General features: G+C 43.0%; 1 protein-coding gene across 1 annotated transcript in view; it reads right to left on the bottom strand.

Moving 5' to 3' along the window:
- Positions 1-3,983: 3,983 nt before the first annotated feature.
- Positions 3,984-25,938, bottom strand: part of LOC138293923 (vitellogenin-like) — a 605,610-nt gene continuing 583,655 nt past the window's right edge. The window contains exons 30-33 of the mRNA XM_069233203.1: positions 12,075-12,172; positions 8,752-8,846; positions 7,346-7,505; positions 3,984-4,195 (exon numbers count right to left, since the gene is read on the bottom strand). Of these exons, the coding sequence (XP_069089304.1) occupies positions 3,984-4,195; positions 7,346-7,505; positions 8,752-8,846; positions 12,075-12,172 (565 nt within the window). The remainder of the gene's footprint in view (positions 4,196-7,345; positions 7,506-8,751; positions 8,847-12,074; positions 12,173-25,938) is intronic.

The raw sequence follows: 25,938 nt of genomic DNA, 5'->3' as shown, positions 1-25,938 counted from the left end.
TTTTATACCCCAAGGTAAACTGAGAGCGGGCCCAATTCACCTTGTGTAGCCGAACTGTGATCCATCACAGTTGACTTTAACTTTTGACTTTTCCCTGGTATTGCGTGACCAGATACCAGTGGTTGGCGTTTTGTTCTTTTTCATGATATTTCTCACTAAACATTTGAAAATTCAGAACTCTGATTGTATTGGTTGGATTAACTTCATTTTGGTGTCCAATTATTTATTAAATGCTATTTTCTAAATTGCTGTGGGATGTTGATTGAGTTGTGTTTTGACTTTATTGCTATTTGTGTGCTGAATAAACACCTAATTCAGTACCTCTAAGTTAATCATTAATTCTTCAGTGCCAAGCTACCAAAGGGTTAAGTACAAGTTAACTTAGTTACTGTTAAGGTTCACCCTGACAAGGATTGTTGTTGCTTCATGCAAAACGTTCACACCCTCCAAAGGATAACCCAACTTCTTACAATGTGCTGCTTGGCAGTCCTGAGCAAGGAAAATCTGCATAGGGAGCCCTATATAGAACAAACCTCTCAATGAAGTAAAAGTGGTTAACCATTTGCAAATGGGCTACTGGCAATGGCTGACCACCGGCAGAGCTGGTAAATGCACCACCTTTGATCTATCAGTAGCTCACCCAGCTTTAAGTGAGGTATGGGAACCGTAAGTGGAACCCAATATTTCCATGTTTTTTGCGCTCGGCCCTTCAGCAGTTCTCCCTCTTCTCCATATTGCACCACATCTGCCATGATAGCACATAGGAATAGATTGATGTAAATAAGTTGCAATTATTTTCTTAAGGATCATTACCTGATGAAGAAACCTTAATTTTAAAATTCATTAGCTATATCGGACAGCCCACAACTCAGCTAAGATTTTGTTGAAAAAACATTGATTAATTATGGATTATAAATATAAAAGATAGGATAAGATCTATGATTGATTTTATATTTGAGAAAATGAATCACATTTTTATATTTGAGAAAGTGAATCACATTGTCTCTGAGGGAGAAATTGGAATATTCAACACCCTCCTGAAATGGATTAGTAAGGTGAATGGAGACAGTCAGGGCCTGCTCTGATATGCATGTACTCAACTATTTGAAACCCTGACAACCCAGTCCTGGCACAGAAAGAGGCATTTAGTCCATCCACCTCATTATTGGCAAAGAGGGCGCATGCCACACATGCTGCATTTGTAAACTTTGCTCCTACAGTGCAGAGAGCTACCGGTTATTAGCAGTGGTAGAACAGCAAAGATTCCTGCCTTGTATGTTTCTTAAGAGGCAGATTCCTAACTCTCACCATTCATTCCTCATATTGCTCTAGTTCTCCATCTTTGGTGAAGACTGCATTTGAGTCAGCAGTGAACCTGTCTATTTGACCTTACGCACAGAATGTGCTTGTGCTCCTTGTATCTCCATCTATGACTCTGACTACCCTTCCCAGACATACTCACATCATCTCCCTTTTCTGCAGCTTCAGTTTCAACTATCACATCCTCAGATTATCTGATTAGATCAATGCAAAAATACTCCACTCAATTTGTATAATACAATCCATGCACTGATCAGCTCTAGTCTATGTATGGCATGGTCTAGCCTAACCACATTTCTCCAATATAGTTGATTCACTTACTTTGAGTGTGCCTTGCTTCTGACCCCTCCCGTACAGTACTGACAAGCTAGAAAAGTACCTTTCAAGAGACCTTCTACTTCAGATAGTTTTACAAGGAGTGAATCAGTATCATGAGAACCCAGCATCCAATGCCTTCGGGCCGCCTGCCTGGGACTCATGACAGCACATGGGAGGAAGTGTTTTCATCTGACAGGTGTCACTTAACAAAGTTTGTACATTTCTTTACCTCCAAGTTGGAAAAATAACTCTAAGGGCCAGATGTATCAAAGATTTATTACCCATTCTATGTCTATGGGAAAATGTGTTCATATATATGGCCCTAAGTTTGTTCTTTTTACCCCCATCGTGTGAAATGCAAACAATTCCCTTCACACGTCCATTGATATTGCTTCACCACAGGCTGTAAAAACATGATTAAGCTCAACTTGTGTTTTTTTATTTGACTCTGGTACTTTTAGTGCTTAATTTATTACTATAGCTACAAGACCAAGGGTGTCATTGGTTATGGTGGTGGTCTGACTGCCGCCAAGGTGGTGGTCCGACCGATTTGGTGGCAGTCTGGCCACCATATTACGACCGTGGTGGTTGCGCCACGGTCGCAGCACCAGCACCACCTGTTTACCTCACACAGGAGGGACTGGTGGTACTGGCAGTTCTAATCCACCAGGGCAGCACTGCAATCAGCGCCTCCCTGGGGATTACGACCCCCTCTCTGACAGCTTTTACATGCCTGTAGCACCGCCATGTAAAGACTGGCATTTGGCAAGGGCAGTACAGGGGCCCACATGTCCAACCCTGTTGCGCTGTTCAGTGAACAGCATGACAGGTGCTGCTGCACCCTACACACTGCAGCATTCTTGCCGGCTCAAAAATGAGCCTCATCAATGTTGTAGGCTGTTGCCTGCTGGGCCAGTGGGCAGAAACAACCGTTTCCGTCCCATGACCCAGCTGGGAGTTCGTAATGGAGCCCGCAGGAAGGCAGTCTCACTGGTGGCAACCTGACTGTGGGAGTTTGGCAGACAGCTTTTTCTAATAACCCCGTAAATGTCTCTGAATGCAAAGGAAACCACACTAAATGAGTTGCATGTGTGATATATGACTTGAGATCTCTATTCTGTTTCCCTGGCTAGCTGATTTTTTTTCAACCAAAGTGCACAGCAAATGAAATACTGGTCTTTTCTTTTTTTTAATATAAGGTTTGTGATGTATGGGATTGTGTCCTTTCTTAGGTGATTGGGGCTGCACTGTAGGACTAAAGTAGCGACCCAGGTCAGTGCCATCATTTAGTCCTACTTCGATGTCTATGGCAGTCCCGGTTTTTGGTTATGAAAATGTTTAAGTTTAAGTCAAGGTTAATTTTTCATGCAGTGTTTTAGGAATATAGCGGACAGAATTATTCTGAGACAGCATGCAATCTGTGGATGCAAAGCTGTGGAAATAAACAACAAGCCATTTGCTGGGATACCTAACTTAAGTTTTAAATTGTTCTGTAAATGAATGCGGCTTTTAGCAGTCTTTCAAGAAAAACGTCTATAACTTGTAAAGGTGTGTCAGATGTTGCCTTGCAGCACAAACATCCTAATTACTTGTTGTGCCCCGTTTACGAGCGAACGATAAGCAATGCAACATTTAAGCACATCCCAAATACCTGAAATCACCATGTGGATAACACGATACAGGCAGTGGAGGCCTAAAATTGTTCCATGCATGTGATGTCATTTCTACACACAGCCCCACTGTACAGAAAGCAAGCAATACTTGTGAACCCTGAAAGTATCCGTGTGGGTGCCTACAACAGTAGCATATTACATACTATAACATTGTTACAGTTTGTTTTGTGTAAAACTATTTCAATAAACTACACATGCAAGTAATTATGTTAAATTAAACAGGCCTCACTGTAAAATATACCAGTGCTGTTCATAAACTGGTGGCAGCTATCATCCTTAGTGAATTCGGTGAATGTTTAGCTGACCTATTCAGTTTCTGGTAAGAAAGGGCACCTGTCTTAACAGGCAAATCCTGTCCCCAAGACACCGTGGTTTGCAGAAGGGATGTGACTGAGATGACAGTCTCTCCACCTTCCACCTTGGCTTATTGTGTGCTCACCAGAAGTAAAACTCTTGATCGAAGCCGGGGACCACTGCTTGTAATGCAGACTGCAGTTGAGATAGGCAACTCCCTGGTTAATGTTCAAGAGCTTCACAGGCCACGTGGCCTCAGAAAGCAATTCAGTACAGCTATTGCCAAAAAATGGATAATCATACATTCCTCTTGAAAATAAAGTGTCATGATCCGTGCTAAATGTTGCAAATACATGTCGGCATAAATTAAGCGCGATCTCAGTATGCGGGATTTTTAATCATGGGCTCGTTTTGGATCTTTTTTACAGTACCTTTTGGTAGGCAATGAAATCCAACTTTCACAGGAAATTTTTTAAGTGGGACACAGCCGTTCAGGCACTGTAGCACCGGCTCAACTGAGTAGCACGTCGTGTCCTCCTCGTGATACAGACGTGTGTCCAATTTAACAAACTGGTGATTAAAATTGCAACCTATTGCAAGAAAAATGGACAGAGAAAATGGAGGGTCATGTTATTTTTAAAACAGTTAAAAAAACCTGCAAATTAATTTCCTTGGAAATCTTGATACATTAATACGTTTAAAGTCCTTAAGAATTATAAATAGTAAATGCCACATGTGATTTGCTCTTTCAAAGTCATAGTTTCTTGGATTTTAACTTTGAAAACGTCATTATACCTTTTGGACCTGGCCCTCTTTGCAGGTCTACCCCCAGACATGTTTCCTTCACTTCTCCAGTTTTGCTAAATGTATTTTTGTTGGCTCTAGGACACTGCACACTTTGCCACTGCTAACCAGTGCCAAAGTAAAGTACACTGGGACAACATGTACCCAGTGCATGTAAATTAACTGTGACTAGTGAGCCTGTAGCACCTACTGTGCCAGCCAATTAAGTAGCACTTTTAAAACATGTCTCGGGACTGCCATTGCAGCCTGTGTGCAGTTTTAAAATGCCAATTCAACCAGCCAAGATGAACCTCTTGCGAGGCCAAAACCTTGCGATTTAAGGCATATGCCTCAACTCTAAGATAAAAAGAACAGATGATGGACATAATGCTGAACAATGAATTCCCACCCAGTCACAAAGATCTGGGTTTAATCCATAGTTTTTTTGCCCACTACTCCACCCCAGTTTGGAACCGGCCATATACAAATCAGTCTTAACCCTGTTCCCCAGGGGAACAGTTCAGCCTGAACTGCCAAGCCTGGTCATTTCAGGACTGGAAACAAGCATCCTGCGACCACTTTCAGGGTATTCCCCTTCACCCTTCATCAGGCATGCTAGCTTGAACCCAGTGGTGCAGTGAGCATGGGACCTACGTCTCGACATACCCTTCCCACTTAGGGTGACAAAACTAAAAAGAACAGATGATGAACGGAATGCTGAACAATGCAAACATTCATCCCCATTCACAAAGATCTGGGTTTAATCCATCGTTTTTTACCCACCATGCCACCCCAGTTTGAACCCAGCCTTGTGTAAATCAGTCTTAACCCTGTTCCCCATGGGAGTTTGAAAACACCCACAAATGTACATGTTTTCAGATATTAGATTACCCAAAAGGCTAATGACATCATGCAATGCCCTCTTCCAATCCACTTGTATGGGATTTACTACTGTATATTTCTTTGCAGCTGTGGTGTACAATTAAGCATGTGCACAGAGATTTGCATCTTCTAATTATGTTTGTGACTGTCAGAAATGAATCCACACTTTTTTGCCTCAAGCCTAAATTTAGGGCTAAAAATGTGACTCTGTCTCGAAGTGTATAAACCACTGTGCAATGCCTTTCAATGAAAATAAACAAGCGTTTTTATATCTGAGCTGCAACCAACGTGCAAAGTACCATGGCCTAAATTTACTATTTTTTTACTTCAGTGCTGCGGTTAATGTTGTTTAGCTGTGTTGCACGAAAAGGATGGAGCAGGACAACACCAAGTCTACTAGGCTATGGTGCTGCTGCCTTCATTTGCTTGCTGCTTAGCACTATGAATACAACATTATACAACAGTACTGTTAGAAATGGGGTCTTTGGTTGGCAGTCAGGTTAACCCTGTCCAAGCAAGGACCCTCACTCTAGTCAGGGTAAGTCACACAAAATCCAAATTATCCTGTGCCCACCCTCTGGTAGCTTGGCACTGAGCAGTCAGGCTTAACTTAGAAGGCAATATATAAAGTATTTGTGCAATAAATCATATCATAACACAATATAGCACCACAAAAATACACCACACAGTGTTTAGAAAAATATATTTATCTGGATATTTGCAGGTCATAACGATCAAAGATGCAATAAGAAAATTTAAAGATATCACTGAAAAGTGATATAAAGATACATAGTTATACTTTTTTAGCGCCGCATTTGCACCGGTTTTTGACGCAAAAGTAGTGCAAACTTACAAAATACAATTGTGTTTTATAAGTTTGCGCCGCTTTTGTGTCAAAAAGCGGCACAAATGCGGCGCTAAAAAAGTATAAATATGGGCCAAAGTGTCTTAAGTCTTTTAAAAGCAAGCAAAGTCTCTTTCCAGCACAAAGTACCTGGTTCTCATGAAAAATCTCCGCAAAGAGCCGCAGAGGAGGAGGCCCATATTTATACTTTTTAAGCGCCGCATTTGCGTCATTTTTTGACGCAAAAGCGGCGCAAACTTGCAAAATACAACTGTATTTTGTAAATTTGTGCCATTTTTGCATCAAAAAGCGGGCCAAATGAGGCGCTAAAAAAGTAGAAATATGGGCCACAATTGTATTTTGTAAGTTTGCACCGCTTTTGCGTCAAAAAATGACGCACATGTGGCGCTACAAAAGTATAAATATGAGCCTTAGTCTCACATGTTTTGTGCTATTTATTTTCACAGCCACGCAGCACTCACTTCCTCATCAATGTATGCTTGCTGTCAGTTATATAGCTCGCACATTAAGAAAAGCATTGCTGTTGTTATCGCCTTGAAGCCATCACACATTGCTAACGTTAGTTAAGATTGAAAGCATTTTTGCCTCAAGATTTTATTCTAATTGAACGGTCTATTTACACGCCCATTAGCAGTCATCACTGAGCATTTGCAGTACTATAATAGCACCCTCTTTAACAGAATGGTTCAGAAGTGCATCCAAGATATTTATGCTACTATCGGCTAGGTCCGGGGGAAGGGCATTTAAGTTTAAATTGTAATGCCGAGTCGAACAGCATTTTTTAGAACGTTTTATTAAGGATACACTAATGATTGCCTCGGACGGCATTTGTGTTAATGGTAGCTCGTATGCAACAATATATTTTTTATCTGGTGTCACGTCTTCTAATATATGTACAGTGAAAAAAATAAAAACATAAACATATATCTGTCTCCTAAAAATGTCTACATGCACCTTATTCCTCCATCAAGCACTTGCCAACATACACGCAAGGACTGTAGTCGAAATTGGAAATTAAGTATAAAAATATAGGTGTGAAATGAGTAAGACTGGTTTTGGGATTTTAAATCATCCTGTTTTCTGAAAACAGTTACCCACGTATGGTTCTATTTTTTAGTGTCCATTTTGAGGATTTAATCTTGTCGTCTATATTTTTGTAGTACATATTTTGACATAATACATAAATGTTTTATTGAATTTAGGTACTGACCTCCGGAACAGGAATTTTCTGGCACAGACCATGAATGAATGAAATTGGAACAACTCAGAGCTTTCTCATGATTTGGCTTTGTGAGGTCATTTTGTCTTTGTCCATCAGCATTTCCGCATATTCCACAGGTTTTTCCCCGCATCCACGAAGCAATGGAAACCTTAAAGCACAATTTAGAGATAAGGGTTTGATACAGTTGTTTGAAATTGATTTAAATATAATGCATATGATTAAAGTTTTTCAAATTCCATTGCGATTGGTACTGCAATTTATGACGAAGTGGAGAGCCCCACGTATGTTGGGAGGTGTATAGTGATGGAGGGGTTGAGCGGCAGAGGACAGAAGCGTTAATGAGCTTGGAGACACACCATTCCTTGCTCCCCTGTGCGGTAGGAGGGCGTTACATCTGGGTGGTGGGTTCAAAGATATTGTTGCAGCTCAAATCCCTTACAATTTGTACCGTCCAGATGTTTGGAATGTTAAAATCAGGTCTGCCATTTTCACACCCACGAAATACAGATGCGGGAACACTGGTTCAGCAGTATTCTACCAGGAGAAACCAATCCACCCAACTTCTTATTGGGGCCTTGACTTGCCAATATTTCTTCTTAGAAAATTGTGAAGCTACAGCTCATGAAATCTTGTGACTTCAGCACCATATTTAGAATGAATGCTGACATGGTTTGAACGATTTAAATTTAATAGAATTTTTCATTAGATATACTGGACAGGAATAGGTGCAGTTGAAAAAAACACTGAATAAGCACATACACTAATTAGCCACAAAGTAGAAAGCTTCAAGGGCCATTACCTGATGCTGGCTAGAGCCACAATTGTAATAGGATGTTTGCTCTGTAATTGTTTTGTAAATGCAAAGGTTTAACCGGCCCAAGACCTACATGGCTCTTTAAAGTAGACTTCCAGACTTGAGCAGCATTCTGTACGTTTCCACCTGCGTTCATATAGCAAAAGCTGGACATTTTTTTCAGAACAGCAGAACAGGTGCACTTCTTGTTTTAGCACTGCAAAGGTGGGGAGGATTTCTGTTTTGGGATATCGGGTGTTGTGGCCTGAAAACATTTGCAGTGACACATCCTTCAAATTATCCTTCCTCTACAGTACTGTGTCGCAGGCCTAAGCCACTCCTAAACTCTTGCAGTGCAGTAGCATATCCTCTCTGCAGGTAAGGACCTGCATCAAAACTGTGGCCTCATGTTATAGCGACTTACCTGCATCAGATTTTGTAGCTGTAAAAAGTGGTTGCTAACATTCATGCATCACTATAGCAATCAATTCTGTTGTTACAGATTCCCCCACAGATTGTGGAGTCTCAACCTACTGTTCTCGATTGGAGAAACACACTATAGATGTGTTGTGTAGCTCTCATGCTACACAAGCAGCATTACCTTTGCTGTTTCACCATTAAAGGACAATCGGTCCAATCCATGATTTGGTGCTTCAACGATTACCATCGATCCTTGTCTCGAAATTGTTATATGGTCTACAAGAAAACGTTCATAAAAATGTTACTCCTAAAATAGACGCATTTACATTTTAGAAAAACACTGTACAGCATTTACCGTAGTTATACAAATAAAGGGCAACACTACAATATTACAACAAATCACTGGTTTATACGACAGGTTGTCAAAGAGGAATTTTAATGGAAATATCTCAAATGTCACTTTGTGTTTAGACTCACCAGGGTGATGCATGTAGTCAATACAGCTGTAGCATTTGCAGAGCTACAGAGGCCGCCAGCAGAGATTATTTTTCAGTGGTGATGTTGGTGCTTGCTAATATACGTTTAATAACTTTGCCAAGTATATCACTGACTCACTAGTTTCTCATAACTACTTCATCATTTGCAAAGACCGTTCAAACTTGGTGGTGGTATTGCTGTTATTTTAAAAATATCCCTTAAATGTTTCCAAATCTTCACTCCATCTTTCTCCACCTTTGAATGTTTCAAGATTGCTACCAAGCCTCACCAACCACTTCTATCTATTTCCATATCATCTATCACCATCAAACCAAAAAACAAATTCAACACTCAAGTGTGTGTCTACATCGCTTCCTGCTTATTATCATCTTTCAACAACATCTAACTGTGGATCAGTGTCAACTGGGGAAATGTCTAGTGTACACAATTGACTTCCATTGTATCCTTCATCAACTTTCATGATCTCCACCAACTTTACAGTGCTCCCAAAAATATAAAAAGGATGAGTCTTGAATCTACTTTTAGCCAGTCATCCCTCATCTGCTGCAATCAACCCCTCAATGTACCTTGGTCTTATCACTCTCCTCTTTCTTTTTTTCTAACTCTCCCTAATCTCTTCTAGTTATTCATCAACTCACAGTGTAAAGCATGGAAGTGATCTTTTTCACCTGTTTCAGCACAGGACGTTAGCACTTTCATCCTTAAACAAACCCCATGTTCTCTCAGTTTATGATGATGTCTACAACATGACGGTCTCTTACAACAATGCTATTGTTCACGTTTCCAAAACTACAGACCCCTGAAACTACAGTTTCAGCATCCCTCACAGCATTGGATCACTCATGATCTTAAGGCTAAAAGGAGCACTATTCACAAGATCAAAAGTCAATGAACAGTGTTGGAATCCCCCATCTTACATATCAAACTCAAAGCTCTGAGACACAACTACACACAAAGCATTCTTCTTGCTAAGTATGATCAATTGGTTAGGAAAATATCTTGACAATTGTATCTCTCTTTAACTGTAGGACAACAGTAGCATATGCAACCTATTCACAGGTCATCAATCTAGATTTAAAGCTGGCTAAGGAATTGAAACAACTCCACTCAAAAATCCTTGTCCTCCTCGAACTCCCAGTTGTCTTTGACACTGTTGACCTCACATGTCTAATCTCCCTACTTGACGAATGCTTTACTATCAGAGGTCCTGTTATCAATCTGTTCAAGTCCTACTTTTCAAATCAGTCTCCAATAGTCAAGTAAGACTTATATTTGAACATACTCCTGTTGTCAATGGTGTACCACAAGGTTCTATCCTGGCACCCACTCAATTTCTATGTAGAATCACTTTATGAAATCTACCTTGACAGTGGGGTGTCCATCCACCAGTATGTGGATGATCTGCAAATTTACCTTAAAACGTCTTCTGAGAAGGACACAAAAACAATCATCCCCAAAATGCAGGCACCCTTGCAGCATGGTGCAATGGTTCCAGAGTTGGCGCATGGCAGCAATGTGTGCGCCAGTGCAGGGGGAGAGGACGAAAATGCACTGTATCTTATAGATACAGTGCATTTATTCTCTTTCCCGGTGGTCCTGGATGGTGCAGCACATCACTTGCTGCATTGCCCTGGGCCATGAGCCTTGTAAATATGGCACTATTTGCTGTTTAGCTCCCAACATATTTTGGTAGGATACCCACAATAGGTAATCTAAATGCCTGCATATAGAAGACAGTTGCCACACCTATGAGAAAAATGTTAACAGCAGTTTAGGAACAAGGGCATAACATGTTCCTGGTAAAAGCCATAACGTTACCTAATACACAGTTGGCTGTGCGCGCACCCACACACAGACGGACAGACACACACACACACTCTTTGTATATTCCTTTAAATTACTTATAGGTTCTAATAAGTAGCGTTTGATGTATTTATTCACTTTGAGTAGTTCACCAGGGATGTCCTGTAGATCTAAAAATCTACTGCAGCAGGTTTGTTCTCTTTTCACTTATTTCCAGTTGCCTTTTATCTTCCAATCACTCCGCAAAGAAAGAACAGAACATTCATTGACTGCAAATGGTCCAGTCAACTTTAAATGATCCCCATTAAATAATTCTTTACATGTTTTTCAAGATTGCCTTGTGATTTTGCACTGTATCTTCACACATAGGACCATATATATGGCCCTAGTTGTGTGCGCTTGCAACATGGTGCATGCCTGTGTGGTTTTGCATTATACCTTTACAAATGGAGCTATATTATGGCCCTAGTTGTGTCGAGCTTGCTACATGGTGCATGCATGACACAACACTTATGTCAGATTCAATAAGCCACACAAGTACCGCAATGCAGCAGAAATTATTGTGTTGCGTTCTGTCCTAGGAAGGTATTCCATGTGCGTTGTGTGGGTGTTCCCATTGCACTCCCATGGTTTTTGATGCTTTTTCAGATTGACAGGACATATAAACCTGAGAATGTGCTAAAATATTACAATTTCCCGGGGGAGGCATAGCAAGAAGAAATATCTCTAGTAGTATCTTCATTTCTCCTAGTTTATTCCACTTTCTATGTGTGCTGCATTTTGCAGCATACAGAGAAAGAGTAATATGAATCCCGGGATTGCTTGTGTGCAGGAAGGTCCCCATTCCTACGCAGAAACAATCCTGCATGCAATGCAGCACCCTTGCATCATGGTGCAAGGATGTTGGCGCTAGGCACTCAAAAAGGCACCAGCGCAGGGGAAAGGACAGGAATGCACCATATTGTGTTAAATACTGCACATTCCTGTCCTTTCACTCATGCAGTGTAGCGCAGCAAGTTGACTTGCTGTGCTGTGCTGCACTGCATGACCTGGTCATAAACATGGCCCACTGTACTACCGGCAAGTCAATTATATATTTAAATGATTTTACATTTCCATTAACTATGAACTATGATGGAATAGGCATACGCATACAGTTCTTGAGGTTAAATAAACGTGAAATAAACTGTTGCAACAAGTTACCTCTCAGATTCTCATATGTTTTGTTATAGAGCATTATTAACATTCCATTAAACAGTACTTGTAGGCCTTCCGTGTTAGCTGGTTGGATTTTTATGTCTCTGCAAAGAAAAAACACACTTAAGTAAACCACCAATACAATAAACTACGCTTTTTATGACAATAGCCTATGATTTAACATTTGTTTAATGTAAGAATGTGATGTGCAGAACCAGGTCTTTATCTAAACATATAAACATTACAAAGACACTTTTATCGAATATCTATTGCCACTTAACCAATGTTTTGTAGTTACACCTGGTCAAAATTACATTATAATACATTGGCGCTTGCAATTTAAAGCTGCCACTAATTTACTTAATACAATCTAATTGTGCCATTGTTAGTCATAATAAAGAGATGACTCAACCACATACTATAGTTATTAGAGCTTAGTTGTAGTATGTCAACGCCTGCTAACAGAACTAGCAGACCCTTTGAATGATAACTTCAGTGGCGGCTCCTCCGCTATGGCGGAGGAGTGTTGCCACTCCCGCCAGCAGCAGCAGCTACAAACCTTTTACTACAAAGCGATACGTGTAATAACCTACGTTTATTATCATTTTGTAGTAAATGCGATGGAGCATTGGGGGTGACAGCCATGGAGGGAAGTGCGCATGTATGTTTGGTCGGCCGTCTCGTGCACTGTGCTTTTCTCTAGCTCGGCATTGTGTTGCTGTGCTGGAGAGATCAGGCACAGGCTCCCAGTCTGCCTGGAAGCACCCTGGCTGGGTGCTCCCAGCCAACCCTAACGTTGCTCTGAGCAGCATCAATATTAGCAGCTGGGCAGGCTGGGAAGCCTGGGAGCCAGTGCCTGCATGCAGATGAGGCAGAGGAACGGCGGCACAGTGCAGAGCGGAATGGAGGTATGTTTTTTTTTAATTTTTATTTTTTGGTTTATTAATATTCCCTCTTCCCCGTGCGCCGCCCTGCCCCGTCACCCCGGTGAGCCACAACTGGGTAGCTTTCTGAACAGAAGCTGGCTATGCAGATTCCTTCTGTCTAGCATTCTAGCCTGCAATTAGTTTATTGTGCTAAGATGTTATTTATTGCATTACTAGGATTTAATACATAGAAGCACCAATCAACAAACTATCTGCATGCTCCCAAACATTCGAAAGAGGAATAGGGCTGGACTAGGATTCCAAATCAGCCCTGGCAAAGTTTGTCAGACCAGCCCCCAGGGGGTCCATAGTGAACAAATCTGACCACTACAATGGGGTGTGAAGGGTTGTCCAACCTCTAAGAAAATTTGGGAAAAATGGGAAAAGCGGTGCATTCGACAACACATTTTTCATTATATATTCAGTTGTATTAATTTTTAAAACATAGTGAATGATTACCTTACAGTGCACCAGGATAAAGCAATTTTATTGGGGTTCGTCAGTGATTCCTTCACCATCACCCTCTAACAGTGACTTTCCAAAGCCCTTCTGTCACATGTATTACGTTTGTTTGATATACCCTCTCTTGCCAGCATAGTACTTGGAGCACATTACATCAAACAATACAGAGACAACAAATCATACCTGTGGAAATCATTGCATAGAAAATGTCGGCAAAAAGGACTATAAAATGCAGGATTCACATCATCCATACTGGTAGGCATTTTTTGAGAGTGCTTGGTCTGGGAAAGCATCAACTCAGGATTCAGAACGTAACACAGTGTTTAGGGTTCACTGTACTAGTAACAATTTATAAAATAGGATAATCAAAACTGGGGGAAAACATAAATTTCTAACCTGTGCCATACAGTCTGTATGCAGAACGTTCTGGTTGGCTGAGGCGAGGCCCTAGCCAGGCAGAACCTGCCACTCCTGTCCTGGATGGGTGATTACACTCACTGTATACCCTGCACTCACCCTTGAGGAGCTTGGAACAGAGCAGTCAGGCTTATCACTGGGAAAATGGTTAAAGCAATGGCGCAGCACTTCCACACAATAATTACACTGAGCGTTACAAAAGAGACTTCACACGAGGTGTATGTAAACAAGATTTGTATTCAACACACATTATAAACACAGCAGGATCACCATGTAAATCTCGGCATAAATCATATTTGAATTATTACTTGCAGTACTAGGCTCCATTGTGTTAAACACTATAAACAGTATGTACTTCTGAGAAAAATAATACTTGCCCTCAAATGCATCGTCCTGCGGTGCCAACCGTTGTCAGCACAAGAGCCACTCTCGAGATTACCTCCAATTCAATAACACACTGTTGCATGGTGCACCCCGGTTCATAACATTAGCAGCAATAGGCACATATTAACAGTTACAGCACTTTTAACTAGCTCCACGGTCTGGGCCGCACAAGTAAAAAATGTCAACTATGACAGGCCTCTGGCAAGAAATACCATGTACAGCAACACCACTGTGTTGTTTTATCAGTACCTTATATTCACTATACACAGATACGTGGTGCCACATATATCAGGCAGCTCATACACACACAATCGCACACACTCATTCCTAGCACCCTAATGTGGTGCCCTGATATCCAGCAAGTTAATGTCACTGTGTTTGCAGACACCTTGGCCCCAATCCACCCTTCAACGGCCAACCAGTTCCTGCCACCCCACACCCCACGAGCTAGAGATGAAGCAACCTTTCCCTGGATAATAGCGGTCAAAATCACACTTCTCAGGATCCTGGTTACAAGGTGGGGGGAGACAGAGATAATGGCTGGTTAGGCAACAGTTGACAGATAGAGGTTTGGGCACCAATCAGTAGGTTCCCTCAGAGGTCTACAAAGCAGGGGGGATGGTACTGGGGCCACACGCTAGTTACAGAAGTGCCCAGCTCAGATAGGCACTCCAATACCTATATAGTTACCAAATCCGCACCTCCTGGGAAGGAGGCACATGTCTGGGGCTTGATGACTTGAACCACCCTGACAATTCTGATTGTACATAAAGAGTTAACAGGTCTGTACCTCGGGAAAGGAGACACAACATCTGGTGTGAGATAACTTGAGTCATACCAGATGATTCTGATCCTACACATAAAGGGGGTCATTCTGACCCTGGCGGTCGGAAGCACCGCCAACAGGCTGGCGGTGCTTCCTTATGTATTCCGACCGCGGCTGTGAAGCCGCGGTCGCCCAGCCGGGTCCGGCGGTTTCCCGCCGAATTACCCCCGGCTGGGAGAATCCTCCATGGCGGCGCTGCTTGCAGCACCGCCATGGGGATTCCGACCCCCTTCCCGCCAGCCTGTTTCTGGCGGTTTTCACTGCCAGAACCAGGATGGCGGGAACGGGTGTTGTGGGGCCCCTGGGGGCCCCTGCACTGCCCATGCCACTGGCATGGGCAGTGCAGGGGCCCCCTAACAGGGCCCCAGAAAGATTTTCATTGTCTGCATTGCAGACAGTGAAAATCGCGACGGGTGCAACTGCACCCGTCGCACCCCTGCAACTCCGCCGGCTCCATTCGGAGCCGGCTTCATTGTTGCAGGGCCTTTCCCGCTGGGCCGGCGGGCGCTCCTTTGGCGGGCGTCCGCCGGCCCAGCGGGAAAGCCAGAATGGCCTCCGCGGTCTTTTGACCGCGGAGCGGCCATATGGCGGTTCCAGCCAGGCGGGCGGCGACCGCCGCCCGCCTCGGTTGGAATGAGGCCCAAAGTGCTCAATGTCATGCTTCCCTGGAATAAGGCAAAACATCTGGGGTGTGATTCGTGGAGTCATCCCAGACAGTTCGATCACACACAAAAAGGTTTCCAATGCAGTACCTCCCTGAAATTAGGCACTTGTCGGGTGTACAATGACTTCAGTCGCACCATACAATTCCAGACGATCACACAAAGAACTCCAATGTCTGGTGCTCAATGACTTGAGTTGAACCAGACGATCTGGTCACACACAAAGGATTCAATTCCTTGTCTCCCTGGAATGAGGCACAATGTCTGGTGCACGTTGACTTGGGTTGCACCAGACAATCCTGTGACACACAAAGAACTCCAATAACATACCTTCCTGGAATGAGGCCCAACATCTGGTGCACAATGACTTGAGTCACACCAGACAATCCAGTCACACCCAAAGATGCAAGTTTAGTGATGCCACACGAGGTAGAATGTGGCACTGCTTTGGATGCAGCCCCACCTCTGGGGGTCACAACCTATGAACCAGGCATCGCACACAATGAGGATGCACTCGGGTGTCGCACAAGAGAAATGCAACACACTCAATTAAAGTGGGCCAGGCGGGGTCACGCAACTGGTAAACCCGCTCACAACAATCGAAAGGCAATACTTTGAAGGCTCTGAATCAGGCAATTCCGGTCTCCAGGTGCAATACTTATTCCACCCTTACACTGCTGCAACCACGTGGAGTCCAGCAGATGATGTAGGCACAGTGTGCCGCTCTCCAGATGACACTAGTATATTGTGATGGTCCCTCGGAGGAGGTCTTTGATGTCCCTGAGACCTCCAGACAGAACAGGGGGCAAGCCAACAACCCACTGAAGAGCACACTTTGGAGTGCCATACAGCAGCAGGCAATCTGCCCAGGCCAGCCACAATGCAGGAAGGGTGCGCCAATCCCTTTCAAGCACAGTAATTACTCCTCTGCACTACAGATTGTTCTGGCAGTGTGCACCACGCAATCCAGCGGTACTGATTCCATATCTCTGCTAGTGTATATCTAAGTTGCTGAACTGTGTCAATTGTAGTTACTCTCAAGTGTTTTTTGAAGTTGTGTGTTGTTCAAAGAGCTTCCCTTTGAACCAGAGGTGTTTTCCCTAAATTTCAGTCCTGTCTGCCATGGGGCTGTGGAATGCAGATCTTTAACTTTAGTGGTGCCATGATCTGGCTCCGATAGGTAAAGTGTCAGAACCTCTTGTTTCAATCTATCCAGCCAGACCCTCCAACAGCAGAGGTCTGTCATTCCAGTTGCCTACGTTTTATAGCTGTTGCTGCAGAATACACAGATGAGCTTCTCGCTTAGGTTCTCATTATCCTAATGAGACTACTGGATTCGGGTGGCAGAATCACCTGTTCTACAGGGGACTGAGTCTGAACCCACACCATGTGACACCTGATGACCTAATCCGGGTTTGTTCCAGCTAACTAGCAGCCTACCACCCAAGAGTAGAGATGACTAGGGCAACCAGGCACATGACATAAATGACACCTCAGGGGAATCGTGGTCACTCAGGTCTCATCCGTTTCTCTCAGTTACATTAGTCTCACATATGCAAGGACAATCAGAGGCAGAGCATAGTTCATAGGGTTCCATTGAAGTAACTGTATCTTAGATAATAAAGCATGAATTACAATAACTAGGATGATGAAGCACAATAAGATTAAGATTGTGATCAGGAGAGAAAAAAACAAAAATAACGCTACCATATTGTTACTAGAGTTTATAAGGATCGTTCCTACCTAGGCTATGTTAGAGCACAGCATATAAGCTCTAATTCTGTACTTCAGGTTCCCCCTGGGAAGACATCATCCCTCATACCTGAGCACAAGACCTGTAGACTACATAAGCAGCTGTAGTGAAGCAATCAGTAATCAGCAAACAGTCGTGGTCATCTGTCTGGAATCTCCTGCTAATGTACATGGGTCAAAGTAGCGTTTTTATAATAAAACAGCCGATGTTCCAGGAAAGGATCCCAGATAAGAGTATGTATGTTTCTGTGAACATTGGAGACAGAGCGTGCCACTTTTGCCGGCAACCTATCTTGCTGCAGCCTTGAGAAAAGCACAGAGTGAAAGAAATGTCTTGTTAAAGAATGTAGTGCTGACCTAGGCGAAGAACAGCTAGATAGAGAAAATAAAACAGGACCGCAAATGTAGCTAGTGTTAAAATAATATAACAAAGCTACAATAAAACTTATCTAGGTTAAAGTGCACAGTGGCAGGCCTAGTTTGCTAAAATAACATATATAAAACTATAGCTAAAATGGCTACACAACACCCTCCCATGCCGGTTCAAAGGTGGTTCAAAGCCTAATTATATATGTAAAAACTATTAAAATTCATTCTAAGGCATATATATGACAATATTTGTCAATGATGACAAGTTAAAAGACAATAGAGCATATATATATTTTTTTAACTTGTTTATTTATACATAGAAAGGGACTCATATAACCATGCATTACATCATAGCATATTACATTGAACGAGATTTACTGTCAGTCGACCATCCAACAACAGGTACCCATTCGAGGTCCCCATCCAGGTTCACGAATTGTGCATTGCCCTAGTAAGCATAAGGAAATAAACATGTATAGTATCAGACAGTGTCAAGACCATCAACATAATGGGCCCATCCGTTAGTGGCACCAACCACTATACAATTTGTGTAGTGCATTTCAGTCCCACAACTATCAAACAAAGCAGAACACTGTGATCATGATGAGCCCTGACAGAACAGATAAAGTGAGCAACAACGTCCATATGACATCGAAGGTGCCATGCACACACAGCCAGGGAGGGGAGGGGGGAAGAAACACCCGGGTCGGGGGGGCCACCACAAAACAGTCCATATATATATCAGTGACCAGTAGTGAGAGGGATTCGGGTACTACTGGTTGTTCCTTTTGGTCTGCTGTGCAGGATCTGCCACATGGTGTAACTTGACATTGTCGATGGAGGCAGGGCGGTTTTCTTTAGAACCAGGCAACGGTGGTAGAATAACAGTTCTGGTACTGTGTATTCCTAGGACTGGAACAGGTGCCCGATAGGAAGGACCAAACTCCTTTTTCACAGCAACTTTCTCACGTACTAGATCCCCAACCTTTGGAATCAAGCTGGTAGATGTTATTGGTACATCCTTAATTCCTAAGGAAGAAGCACTGGCAGAAGCGTTGTTGTCACAGAACTGTTGTAATTCCTGCAAGACAGTGACATGTTCATTTATGTCAAAGGGTGTTTCTGTTGCCTCCATGCCAGGACCATCTAGATCTGGAACATACATTTGAGTTCCAAACAGGCACTCGTATGAAGTATGACCCCCCAGGGACCTTCTAGGCAGATTATTAAGTGCTTGCTGGACTCCATACAGGTGATTAAGTCAACTACGACCCTTACATAATACTCTGGCTGTTAAGGATTGCTTTAAATCTCGGTTATGATACTCCATGACACTATTTCCCTCAGGATGAAATGGAGATGAGAAATGGAGTTGGATCCCTAATGAAGTCATGGTGTCCCTGAATGCCGTTGAGGCAAAAGCAGGGCCCTGGTCTGAGTGGAAAGCCGCAACTGCATATGTGCCAATGAAGACTTGCAAATCTTTAATAACAGCCAGAGCGTCAGCCGAGCGTTGTGGCCACACCCATAGAAATCCAGAGCCGGAGTCAACAGTCACTAAGATGTATTTATATGCACTGTTAGGTGTCAGGGGACCGCAATGGTCCAGGTACACACATTGTAATGGTTTGTTAGAAATTAGGAGGGGTGTCTGCAGTGGGCGTTTGATGCTGGACCCCTTAATTTGTTGGCAGATATCACAATAAAGGACATACTGCTTGGTCTGTTTGTATAGACCTGGCCACCAATAACGAGCCTGCAATAGTGATATTGTAGCCTCCACACCAGCATGGGCAGAGGCAACTCCCTAATGTGCTGCTTTGATCAACTCTGGTCTTAGGTCTTTATTGGGAATTATTCAAACTTCCACGCCTGGTATTTTTACTCCTGCAGCAGGGAAGCCTCCTATCCGGTAGAATATTTAACGGGATATCCATTAGGTAAAGGTGTACCGTCAGCCAAGGCTTTCACAGCAGCTTTTATCGTCTGCAGCAACAGAATCCGTAGCTACTGCTGATTTGGCTGCTTCATCAGCCAATGTATTTCCAGCACTATGTATGCCAACGTGCTGGTGTGCAAGTGTATGTACAACATGGACATTTGGTAGTGTTTTTTTCAGATCTGCTACTTTCCCCCACAGAAGTCAGTGTTTGATGGTGTTACCTTTGGAATCTGAACCCATTCTGGCGCCAGTAATGCAGGTATTCATTGAAGGACTCGACACAATAGTACGAATCACAGACAATCAGCGTTAGGTTCAATCAGGTTGTGCTGAGTCATCGGTGTGCTTGACTCTTTGATATTGATCAATAGGCAATGTATTTGCCAGAACTGGTTATTCTAGATCATATTGCAAAAATTCTGGAGTTTGTAACTTTGGGTCCAAAATATAGTCAACATCAGTGGCTATCAGAGACGTCACCTATTGGATCCAACATAGATTAAATGCTTTAGCGTTTGGAATGCTGGCTTTGGTAACAGCCTCGAGGGCTGGGATTGGAGATACGATAATAATGCGTTTTCCCTGTACTAGTGGTCTTTCTTTAGTGACAGCCATCTGAACAGCAGTGAGAATTTTCTCAGTGGGAGCAAAACGTTGTTCTGCTGTTGAGTACAAATGCGATTCGTATGCAATCGAGACTGTCTCACTCTCATTAAATGCTACATAGATGAAGCCAATGGCACCAGCTAATACTCTGATGACCAGATGTTTTTTATTGTCCCTTGTGTGTAGGTGTTGTGCTGCAAGCATGTCTTGTTGCCATGCTCTGAGAATGCGTGTGTGTTCCACTGTCCAGAATTTACTGGAAAAGTCAGGATGTATCAAGTCAAATAAGGGTTTGATGTGTGGTACATAATCTGGAATGTAAGTTCTGCCAAAATTTAGTAAACCGAACAGTGACTGGAGTTTTTTAATGGTATTTGGAGGTTGTAACTGTGAGCATTTTCTAAGAATTGTGGCACTAGACTCTTTCCTTCACTTGATAATTCGTATCCCAGAAACAGGTCACTAAGGAATGCTATTTTTGTTTTGTTTTTTAAGTTAAATTTATAGCCGAATTTGGCAAATCCTACAACAATGCGGGCTACCCATCTTAGATGTTGCAGTAATTCATTATCCGTAAAATAGATATCATCTACATAGGACAATGCTTCAGGGTCAATGTCGTGCAAATTAAAGTCACATGAGCCATGAACAGTCCTGGACTGTTCTTGTAGCCCTGTGGTAAACGACAGAATTTGTTTGGGAGCCTAGTGCCCTGAAATTTGTCAAGTCTCTACTCTCAGGCACTATATTTTGGCAGAAGAAGCCATTGGAAATATCCAATGGTGTTTTGTATTTTTTGCGCACTATGAAAGGGGACCTGGTGCACTTCTAAGCCACTCTTTGAAGCCTCCCCCACTTCAAAGGCACATTTAGGTATAAAAACAGGGTCTCTGCCCCTACTAAGTCAGACACTTCCTGGAGAAGAGAACCTGAACCAGAACCTGCATCCTGCCAGGAAGACCTGTCTGGCTGCTCAAAGGACTCACCTGTCTGCTTTCTGTAAAGGACTTCTGCCTTGCTGTTGCCCTGCTGCCTTGCTGCTCTGTGGCTGTGGTGAAGAAGTGCTCTCCAAGGGCTTGGATAGAGCTTGCTTCATGTTCCCTGAAGTCTCAGGACCAAAAAGACTTCATCTCTGCAAAAAGGACTCCTTGTGCAGCGAAAATCGCCGCACAGCCTGCCAGAAACGATGCACAGCCTGCACCAGGGTGAAAATTTCACCGCACGCCAAACCGGAACGGCGCAGCCTGACTTCGCAATGAGAAGATTGAAGCAGCGCCAGCGTAGCGACCTGAAATTCGACACACAGCCTCACCGGATTGATGTACAACTGAGCTGGAATGATGTAGCCCGACTTCCAGAGAGGAATCGACGCAGTGCCTGCCGAGTGGTAGTAAATTCAATGCAACGTCTACCGGATCAACGCAGCTCCTGACTTCGTACTAGCAGTGCCGGAAATCCACACATCATCCCCGGGCGTCTGAAAACCCCACAACCCGAAGAGGATCCACTACCGAGCGGCGGAAATCAAAGCACAGCCGTCCCTGCGTGGGAACTAAATGGCACGTCGCCGTGTGCGGCCCGAGAAATCGACGCACACCCCTTTGTTTCCACGCTTCAATTTCTATAATAATGTCATGCATACGCAAATCTTCTGCAACAGACTAACTGTACTGTGCAGCACTCCATAGTCCACTAGGATTTTGGGATCGGAACCAAGGACCTCACAAAAATATGGCAGCATATCAGCAAAAACTTTCCCTTGCACGTATTTGCCCTTCTGTGAGTTGTTCATATTCACGTCAACATCACCCTTCTGCATTTTGGTGTGTGGCTCATTTGAAGCAATATGGACTGCATTTTTAATGAGACCCCGAAGATCAGAACTTGAAATCTGCAACCAATCCTCCTCTATCAATTGCTGCAAATGCTTTTCCTAATAGCAGCTTTCCCCCAGGAGAAACAGCAGAATCTCCCAATGACTCCATAATAGCAAACCAAGCAGGAGGTAAGTCATGCCAAGAGCACAACTTCCTATTTATGCCCATTTCCAAGCAACCAAGTCACACAAATAACAAGACATAGAATGCTTAAAAATGGGATGCCACCTTCCCGCAGCCACGCACTCAAAGAGACACAGCTGTGGGGCTCCGGTACTAGAACAACAACTCAATACTCAGCCCTCGCGCAGACCACTAGCGATGCTCCCTGCCCCACCCAAGCACATGTAATGGGAGCCCAGCTGCGGGAGGTGCACAGAAATTAACAACTCCCGGTAAGTGTATTAAAAGAAATTACAAGGATCAACACATAAATCACACAGTTGCTCATTAGTCTATAAATAAACAAAAACACAAGTAAAAACTAGCACATTTTCTTACCTGTCACGGACAGGATAAAAAGCAGGCATGGAGGTGGGTGGGAAGGACCTTTATTGAATAAAGGTAAAAATAACTAGCGGGTTAGAGTGCCTGTCAGAAGGCGGGAAGTAATGACTTGGATGAGATGCTCCTATGAGGGGGTATTGGAGGTGGGGGCTTAAAATAAAACCCATTAGGAAACTATGTTAAATAAAATGAGTAGCCACAAGTAGACAAGCAATGTTAATTTAAATAAAAAGCCAAAAGTAGAGCAGTTGCTTAAAAGTATAAGAGTAAACTTGCACATGTAACTTACTCACACATGTAAATCACCTTTGTAAACAGCCCTGTTTATCTGCAAGAACATGATTTCTCATTAGGAGGAAAATGAGACCAAGTATTTATAGGGGATTTAAGGGCTTGGTAATTAAGTAACCATTTATTAGAAGGAATACAATAGTCTCTATTGAATGTAAAAATGATAATGTGAGTCACCTCACAGTGAAGGTACATTAAAAGCAACTCAGCTTTTATCCTTGTTCCTCTATTTGATCATGAAACTCCTCAGTGAAAGATACTATTGTTATAGAGTATGATATTGTTTATTTTATCTTCTTTAACACCCAGATTTCAATATCTGGAATCAATTGTGATAAACTATTAGGAGCAATGTTGAAACCTGAAGGCAGATGTAAATACCTAAACACATTGGTAAATTTTGGAAATTATGTTGTGTGTAGTGTCATTGTAGTCAAAGTTTTATCATATGGAATTCTGTTTCTTTCCAAGTCAGTTCAGTTAACGTGGTGTTGAGTCATATTTTAACTTTCAAGCCAAGTTCTTGGATGTTTTCCTTCGCATCCAGTGGACTAGAGCTCTTCAATCTTCTACAGTTTCAGAGCGTATGAAGACACATTCCATAGCACAGATGCTTTTCTTGTACATAATTTCATGGTTGGTTGAAATTCAAGGACAGCATGGTGAAAATGCAATTACTTCAAAACCTCTTTAGGTGATTTCTCAAAAAAGTGTCTCTGTAAATTCTCAAACAGAAGCCCTCAAAACTCTGTAGCCAAATTTTTGATCTAATTTGGCAAATTGTACTGCATAAGCAACTGTTATCCTCCACTGCTTGTAAAGGTATACCAAAAGAGATTAAAAAGTGGGGAAAGTCAAAGTATGTACCCCCTAGCCTTCAGCTGAAAGTTTAACTAGTTTGAAACATTTCATTAAAGCATTAGATCTACTAGATCTGAGCTGGGGGGACAATTCCACTGCTCACCAATTTTTTATCACCTCTCTAAAATAATATTACCTTTTCCTCATGTTGTGGGGAAACTGGACTGATTGCAGAAGCCCCCTCACGTTTCCCCCCCATTTTTAGCTGATACTGGTGTTTTCTGAATCTCACTGTGCCCTGAGCACTGCTGACCAGTCCCAGGGCCAGTGCTCTATATAAAATGGTAATATGCAAATTAGGCATAATTATAATTGGCTCTGACAACCTACTTATAAGTCCCTCGTATATGGTAGGGCATGTAGGATTAGGGACCCCAGTATAGTTAGTGTACCCCTGGGTGCACTGCTGTCGTCCCTGGTGTCATTGTAAAGGCAGGCCTGCGTTGCTGGCTGCTTTTAAATTACAATTAACCCTGAATTCGACCTTGGAATTAAAAGTACTTCCAAAGTCTCAAACTGCCTTATTTTTGCATATGTCACTCCTGCCCTTGGTGCCCCCTGGTTGGGTGCAGTGTAAATATAAATAGGCCCTTTCTAATAGAAGTTTTGTAAGCACTAGTGAGGGAAAACATCCAAATTCATTTTCCCTCACTGTAGTCAATGGACCCCAGAGGCTAACATTGTGAGACTTTATTTAAAAATAATATCTTATTTTCAATGGAGATGAGCTAAATATAGCAAGTGTGGCACCAAATTAAATGTTATAATAAATCCAACAACTTGCCATTGTTGAATTTAATATAACTAACCTAAGGGAAGAGTTTTAGAACTCTTTCTGAACGTTTCCAAATTCAGCCTTGTAGTGAACTTTCCTGATTAGTCAGCCTCTGGTAGCCTGAGCATGGCTACCTTAATGAGGTATGAAGTGGCCTGGGCTGAGACAAAGGAAGTATCTGGTGGGTGGGGACCGGCTGCAGGAGATGGCAGAGCAGGACTGTGGGAGAGTGGCCAAACTGGTTTTCAAAGGAGTGAAAGCCACCTGGGACAGAAACTGGACCTGCCTCATTTCCTGCTTCCCCAGACAGATAGGAGCTCCACTAACTAGGTTAGGAGAGGGTTTGGAGGAAGTGTGTTAGGGAAACTTGACCATACCAGTGGGTGGGCTCATCCAGATGTAACCTTCAAAGAGAGATTTCCTCCATGTTGGATTTTCAAAAAATGTTGCTTTCTGGTATTGATTTTTGCCACACTTCACAAGAAGTGGTCATCACAGAGGGTGTTGGCCTGCACCCCATTGGACAGGAGCACACCCTGGTTTCTACCCACCCCACAGAAGCAAGGATAAATATGGCAAAGCTGCCCCACAAGCCAGATCCCTGCTGGAAGAAGATACTGGAGAAGGAGGACTGTCCTGCTGGACCACCAGCCTGTTCCTGGACATTGCACTCTCAAAGACTGTACCAGCCGCACAATTTGGACTTCAACAAGAGAATGACTTTGCCTTGCTTCTGCAACTCCAGAAGTGGACTCCCTGTAAGCTATAGGCACAAATGAGCTGACCAGAGTCCCCTGCATCAAGTTCTACAAGAATAGCCCAACTGACCAGCGTCCAGTGGCCATTTCAGGATTCTGACCAGGTGCATTCTGGAAACTGTAGTCCCAACTTCTTAAGAGCAACTCATAGCTCCTGGAACCTTGGATCAAGTATGTTGACACTTCAACTACCCAGAAAGGACCTCTGGAAGAAGATTCAGAAATTTGGAGATGTTTGGAGCAACTGTTGTAAACAGCTCCATAAGTTGAAGAGATGCATTGTGGGAGTTGTAGTCCCAGATCTCAAGAGACAAACCAGAGCCGCTGAACCCTTGGGTGGGTCTGTGGACCACTTTCATGGATCAAGAAACACTTCTGAAAGTAAGTGTAATAGTCTTACATCGTGGTTGGCCTGAACTCTGGACTTTGTCCCTGTCCAGTGCGACCTTTTTTTG

Source organism: Pleurodeles waltl, chromosome 4_2 (assembly GCF_031143425.1).
Source record: "Pleurodeles waltl isolate 20211129_DDA chromosome 4_2, aPleWal1.hap1.20221129, whole genome shotgun sequence".
Taxonomy (NCBI): Eukaryota; Metazoa; Chordata; class Amphibia; order Caudata; family Salamandridae; genus Pleurodeles; species Pleurodeles waltl.
Note: the sequence above shows the minus strand (reverse complement) of the source record. Positions and strands in the feature narration are given on the sequence as shown.